General features: G+C 48.5%; 2 protein-coding genes across 2 annotated transcripts in view; one reads left to right on the top strand and one right to left on the bottom strand.

Annotated features, from left to right (window-relative positions):
* Nucleotides 1-113, bottom strand: part of XKR5 (XK related 5) — a 7967-nt gene extending 7854 nt beyond the window's left edge. Inside the window, exon 1 of the mRNA XM_026846414.1 lies at nucleotides 26-113. Coding sequence (XP_026702215.1) covers nucleotides 26-113 — 88 coding nt within the window. The remainder of the gene's footprint in view (nucleotides 1-25) is intronic.
* Nucleotides 114-2792: 2679 nt separating this feature from the next.
* DEFB1 (defensin beta 1) lies at nucleotides 2793-3347 on the top strand. The gene is made up of 2 exons (XM_026846431.1): nucleotides 2793-2865; nucleotides 3223-3347. Exons 1-2 carry the CDS (start codon nucleotides 2793-2795, stop codon nucleotides 3345-3347), a joined length of 198 nt encoding a protein of 65 aa, XP_026702232.1.
* Nucleotides 3348-7099: the final 3752 nt, after the last annotated feature.

Below are 7099 nucleotides of genomic sequence, written 5' to 3'. Positions count from 1 at the left end.
ACCCCAGGTTCTTGTGCACTTTTACAAGCCCCCCCGATGTCCCCCAGGTTGCAGTGTGCTTGCACAGCTCCTCCCCCCCTCCGCCCCCCGATGTTCCCCAGGTTCTTGTGCATTTACAGACCCCCCCCGATGTCCCCTTGTGCGACCCCCCCAGCGCTGTGCCTCTGCCGCAGGGGTGAGCACTAGGTGGCAGCCGGGACACGATGTGCACAGAGCCATAAATCCATAAATTAATTCCACCCCCCCACGCCCCCCAAGGGATGAAACCTTTGTGAAATGTGATCCCGAGCGTTGGGGGGTGCAGGTGCCCTTTTGCGTGCAGAGACACGTCCTAGCTGCTTTTTTCCCCCCCCAAATCTCCAGCCCTGCAGACTCCAGCCCCGAGGAGCACATGTTTTTCATAAAATAAATCCTCAGCAAGTCGCTGCAGGAAAGGCCACGAAGGGTTTTTAATTATGTCCAAATATCATGTATGGTTTTGTCTTTGCTTTTGTAAAATCACGCAGGAAGCTCCCAAAGCTCTGTCCATCAGCTGGCTCTTGGGATATGTGTGTTTGAGGGGTTTCAGGCATTTAATGTAGGTTGGTTTTTTTTTTATTATCATTTTTTATTTTAGAGCGTTTCTTTGCAACTCTGGGAACAAAGCTTGGACTCTGCTCATTAACAGGAGAGACATTTCTCACCCATTCAGCTGAGTGCCAGAGCGGGCACTTTGTGAAATACCAAAGTTCAGTCTCCAGGGCTCTCTCTAGGTCTGTAGTTAACACCGATAACGCCCCTCTTCCATATTTGCATGTGAGCGATGAACTAAATAACCTGTGTGTGCTCAGGGCCGTGGATGTGCTGCTGGTCGAGAAGCCCGACTGCCCAGAAATGTCCCTGCCTGACTGTCCCTCCTCAAGGGAGCATCACCAGGGTCTCTGCTCAGTCTCCAGCACTGTTTTTTTACCAAGAATGTAAGAAATTAGGAAGCATTTATATACAGAACGGATTGCTGGGCGTTGGAATGGGCTGCCCAGGGAGGTGGTGGAGTCCCCATCCCTGGAGGGGTTGAAGAGTTGGGTTGACCCAGCGCTGAGGGATCTGGTGGAGTTGGGAACTGTCAGTGTGAAGTTAATGCTTGGACTGGATGATCTTCAAGGTCTTTTCCAACCGAGATGATTCCGTGATTCTGTGGTTCTGTGAAATATGCATCTTTGCAGCCTCAACTCCAGTGTTTTAATTTGGTGGCCAATGGGTTAAAAACGTCACGGGTGGAAGGGACAGCCGACTTTTCCTCTTGTCCCGCTGCCACGTCAGTATTCAGCAAAGTGTCTCATTAACTAACAATGTTGAGCTGTTGGGCCCAGCTCCAGCGAAGCATTTTAATAAAGTTAGGGATGTAAATAGGACTCTGGAGCCAAATGAAGCTCGTTCTTGGTTGTTTCTGAGCCATGTCCTCCACAGTTTATAGTATAACAAATGCCACGGCTGCCAAATGTCCCATTCCTAGAAAACACGCAGAGCACAACTAAGCTTCTAACATGCACCAAAGCCTCTTCCAAGGCTCAGGGTGGGGCTGTTGTGGAACCATCTTCCCTTGCAAATCCAGCAGTGAGGAAGCTGCAAGGGTTCGTGCAGGTGCAGTGTGCTGTGACCCTTCTTGTGACCCACAGATGTGCGAACCTCGGCATCTCATCCCCCGACCCTCCATTCTCACCATTCCTGGGAAGGACCCACACTGAGGGGCTTCGGCTGTCTTTTCGGAGCCTCAAAATGACTGATGACAAAATCGGTGCCTCCTCCTGCCCCAAGGCTTTGTTCCAAGTGAGGAATAAATTCCCATGCCGCACGAGATGCCAAGAAAAACAATGCCAAGCAGAGGAGAAAGCCAGAAAGCCTCCCAGAAGATATTTCCAGAGCTAGCCACCCTCCCCAGTTTCATCAACAACTCCCAGTTGCTCTGGCTGCCATCCAGTCCCTGATTTGGCTGCACTTTTCTCTGCTGGATTTCAGCACCCATGAGCTTTTCTTGCTAAAAAAAAAAAAACCTCTCAGGTCTCCGATGAAGCTGCATCCAGAGGATGGTGAAGTCACCTCTCTTTAATTTATTCAGTGAGTTTAGCAAATGAAGGTCCTCCAGCTCCTCCATGCAAAGCTGTTACTCCAACCTTCAAGTGATTTTTTTTGGGACTCTCTGCTGCACCTTCTCATAGTTTAGCCCCCACTTGAAGTGGGAGCGCAAGTCGTTGCAGAGACCTGTTGGCTGTGCTGCCGGAGCTGCACACACACAGGTATAACATCTCGGTGGGGCTGATTCTGGATTCAGCCCCTCCGTGGCTTTGGGCAATCTTTGTTTGGGTCTAAAAGGGGAAAAAAATATTCCTTTCTGTGCCAAACCTGAATTTCTGGAGGCAAAGATGCATCTTGTTGAGATTTGAGTGTGCAAATACCTTGAAGTGAACTGGGCCTTGTGCACATGGTCGTTGCTCTGGCTAAATAGTTGCTGAAATATCTGACTATCAGTGCTGTTGGTGGAGGAGATGGTGCTTTGGATCAGGCCATGGGAGCCAGCAGGTGTTGGTGTTCAAGAGGATAATTCCTTTTCTGGGTGGGGACGTGTTGTGGTATCTATCCACACAAGAGTTTGTAAATAGAGGTTACGATGTGCAGCCTGTAAACATATTATTTGGATTCCAAATACAATTGCTAAATTCCTGAAGTTCTCATTCATCAAAGCCTTATAAATACAGGTTAATTCCTTCCTCTTGAAGTGTCTCTTGGCCTCAGCAGCTCTGTGGTGGAGCTCCACAATGTCAGCCAAAGCCACGAAGATACTCTTACTGCTGCTGCTGCTTCTCCCTGCGGTGTCCCAGGCTGCCACAGGTAAGTGTAAATACAACAGATGGGAATTTTTGTGTTTGGGAAGCAGGGAGCAATTCTGAAAATGAGACATGAACTTGTGATATGCGCACAGCTGGTGTGGTACTTGGCATTGAACCTGCCTGCCTGGCACAGAGGAGTCAAATTCCAGCTGGTCACTTCTGGGCTAAGGGGAGAGAGCGTCACAGTTTGCAGAACTCGTGGATGCTTTCAGACGTCGGAGCAAAACTCCAGAGCAGGTTGACGATCTCCCTGAGATGCCACTTGGTTCTATCCGCAAATTGTGAACATGGGGACAGGCTTTCTTCATGCCTGCAAATCCAAAGAAAGGTGCTTACCAGCTCTTTTTCTCCATTACAGTGGCAGACACCGTGATGTGTCGGAAGACCAAGGGCAGGTGTTCGTTCCTGCTGTGTCCCTTGTTTATGAGAGCCACCGGTACCTGCTACAACAGACTGGCGAAGTGCTGCAGGCCCTTATGGTGACCCTCGGCAGTCCATGAGGGGCTGGCAGCATCGGCAGCATCAGTAGCAGTGGCAGCAGTCAAGTAGTTTTGTCCTTCTTTCCATGGGTATGTGTTGGGTTTGGTGCTGTCTTTCCTCAGAGCTGGTGGAAGTTCCTTTTCTATGTGGCCATATATCTGCTCTTCACCCACCTATCCACACCCAGGAAATCACTGTGTGGCAGCTCCTCATCCACGGGACCCTGTCGCCCCGCTGTCACCAAGGCAGGGTTGAACTGGTAGCCTGAAACTGGGCTCCTCTCCTCTCCTCTCCCTCTCCCTCTCCCTCTCCCTCTCCCTTCCGAGGGTGGTTTGTGGTGGGGATCAGGCAGATTTCCTCCTCGTGTTGGGGAACAGTGTGATGTGTCCCATGTGATGCTGAGATACCACAGCACATCACCCATCCCATATGCTCTCCTGTGGTGGCCACCTATGGAGCACTAATGGCCTCAGATGCCACCCTGGTGTCCCAAGGGAAGAGCACAAGGCTGATTTCCAACCACAGAAGAAGTTTAGTTGGGAAGGGGCTCCCTATTATGGCCTGGCTGCTTCACCTTGGTCGAGCCCATGGAGGAGTGAGGTGTGGAGGGCTGGTGCTAGGCAAGGCTCAGCCCCCTGGGACCCTCCTCCAGCTCTTGGACTTCTGCATTGCCCTTTATCCACCACATGCCAAAGGGGTGTGGGGCAGGGACACTGCTACTTTCTCTCCCTATGTCTCTCCCACCTTGTCCCTGCCTGTGATTTGTCTCTCTGCCTTCATCCTCACCAGCCAGGTCCTGCATGGTGAAGTCCCAGCATCTCTGGCCAGACCTTCTCTCTCCCCTGGGGCACCGAGTTGCTCCTGCCAATGCAATATTTAGAAATATCTTGGTTAATGTCTGTTAACTCGCCCACTTCCTCCTTGCAGGATAGCTGTCTTTCCCAAACAGATGGCTAAATGTGAAATATAATCCTCATTTTCCTATCTTCCCCATAGGACCCTTTTCCTCTTCCATAAGACTATTTATTTCCCATATCCCCTTATAGTCCTCTTAAGAGAAAGTCTTTCATCTTCCCCCTTTCCCATCTTGAATCCTCAGAAGATGCTGTCCTGGCTCAGTCATCTGCCCAGCTCCTCAGAGGACATCTGGCTGATTCAGACCCTGTTCTGGAGGGGAGTTCTGGTCAACTCTCATTTGACCTCTATCGCGATACAACAAGGGCTGGAAACTGAAGTCTTCGGGGATGTTCTGCTGCTCTCTTGTGCAGGCTCTGCAAAATATCTCAGCCTTCCAGTACCGAAGCGATCTGTGCTCTTTTCCTCTCCTCTAACACATATTCCCTGTGTCCAAAGAGACCGGTTCACAAACTATTTGAGTTGTGTAAATATCTAATAAAGCATGAGTAATACCACAACGCACTTTAAACAGTTCACTGGTGAGGATCCTTCCAGTTTATGAGCTGTAGGGCCTAGGTCCTGTGGATCTTATATCCAGCCACATCTCACCGACAGGCGTTTCCAAAACCTGAGAAGAGTTTTCTAGGTCTTCTCCTACCCAAGCGTAAGTCAAGAGGAGGTTTGATTAACTCCACGGACAGGGAGCTCAGATTTGTTCAGCCCAGGAAGATGGCTTAAAGAATCTCATCAGGTATCTGTGCTGCTTTTGGTGTAGCAGCTTCTCCGGGCACAGCTGGTCCTGCAAGTGCACTGCAGCTGACATTATTTTATAGCACATTGTCACCAGCAAAGAAAAAAAAAAAAGCAAACTTAATAATACTCAAGCTCTCCAAGCCCAAAGGTGCTATTCAGACCTTAATCACTCTTTCCATCTAGTGATTTGAAAGTGCTTTGTACTCGTGAACTGAGGCTTGCGCCACCCTTAGGAGGCAGCCAAGCAAATAGAAGGTACCTGCTGTTGTAATTAAGCCATGCTCTTCCACCTGGGATTAATTTTAACCCTTTTAGTTCAGGAAAAAGAAATAATAATAGCAAAAAGCAGGTATTTGGCGGTATGCCAAAAAGTTGCAGTAGCTCTGTCACTGGGCTGGCTTTCAGGAATAGTAAGTGAGACTCCTCAGTGGTTGTGTAATCACTGCAATTAGGAAATCAAGTGCTTTACAGAGTATGCAAGAGTTGCTACTCACATTGCACTGATGAAGAATCTGGGGCACAGAATGGGAAAGTGTCAGCAAGGTCCCTGCCTCCTGGTCACCCACAGCCAGGAAGAAGAGAAAAATCTTGGGAGTTGTGCTCTGACGTCCTAAATTGTTTATGCTCTTTGAAAATAAATGCAGGCATCGTTAACAAAATAGCATGCACAAACATTCTTAATTGTGACAAAAAATGGGGACAATTGATCCTTTGATGTAGAGCACGATTGCTGGCCACCACATCCCAGAAATCGGAATAGCCATGTCATGGCTATTGTGGGGCAGGCATGGAAAAAATCTCTTTTTCACAGAACTCAGGAAGATTCACTCCGTGGGAAAGATGGATAATGTAAGAGTCATGGCTGTACTGAGCTGGAAATGCTTTCATCGTTTGAAGGGGGTTCAGAACCTGAGGCTCAGTGAAGCCCAACAAGACTGGGGAGCTGGACAGTCCATGCTTTATTCATCCAGCAGACAGGAACAACTAATTTGCGGAAAAAAAGACTCTACAACTCAAATAGAGTTACACAGCAGGGATGTTTACTCCGGTGCCGGGGTGCAAGGGGATTTGTCCACAAAGCTTGCACACCCACTATCAAAACTTACGGAGTGTGGATATCCATATTCCTTGGGTTACAGAACACAAACATCCATATGCATGAGTAGGGCTGGGTTAGTTCGAAAGGCTGATGTCAGCAGTTGATGTTCTCCTTGCACCTGCCCATTGCCTCCTGGGGGGCATCTCCGGGGGTCTTTGGGAGGAAGGCTCGTAGTCTTTCTCACCCTGTTTTTTCCCCGGAGCATGCACAGATTCTCTTGGCCAATTTCTTGAATGATAAAAGTGGTTTTTTAGCCGGTTTACTCATTCTATCTTATCTAAGAGAACCAACAGAACTGTTACCATCTGTCTATGACTATCTCTACTCATTAGCAAAATTGCAACTAGTTAGAGCCATCCACCTGTTCCTCAAGGACAAAAGCATAATATTTTGCTGAACATTGTAGTCCCTGGTAGATTTTCACAGTGAACTGCTTTGTTTTGATGAGCACAGTAGTTCTTGGTAAAATTCCACAGAACAGTCTGGGCAAGCAGGATTCTTAGTGATATTTTAAAAACCACTATATGTAAATAAGTTGCTAAACAGTTTTCTATAAGTAAATAAATCGTAAAACAAGTAATCGTTTCTCTGTGTCACAACGAGGAGCATCAAGACCCCCTGCACTCCTACATGCCATGATTCGGACTGCCCCGTGGGTAGGAGAGGAGGTAGTGAAGGCAAAGGCAGCCTTGGTTTGCCTACAGATGATCTCACATGGACCCAGCTGGCCCTCACGTGTTGAGCCACCTGTGAGCACTTGTTTCAACCCGTGTTTTGCTACACACCCTAGCTGCAAATACTTTGCAACACCGTAGAGAAGGGTTTAAGCAATAGTCCCTCTTGGATGGACCCAGGTAGCCTGTCGCATCTTTTGCACATCATTCCCCTGCTCCAGGTGATGCAGCAGAGCAGTTGTGAGGGGCGATTGTGGATGATGTTAGAAGATGCAGAGAGCAAATTTTTGTTGCAGTAAAAGGGTGATTCTTAGAACAACTAGTCCTGGCAC

The sequence above is a fragment of the Athene cunicularia genome, assembly GCF_003259725.1.
Source record: "Athene cunicularia isolate RWA chromosome 3 unlocalized genomic scaffold, athCun1 chr3_part1, whole genome shotgun sequence".
Taxonomy (NCBI): domain Eukaryota; kingdom Metazoa; phylum Chordata; class Aves; order Strigiformes; family Strigidae; genus Athene; species Athene cunicularia.
This window is presented reverse-complemented; position numbering and strand designations above follow the sequence as displayed.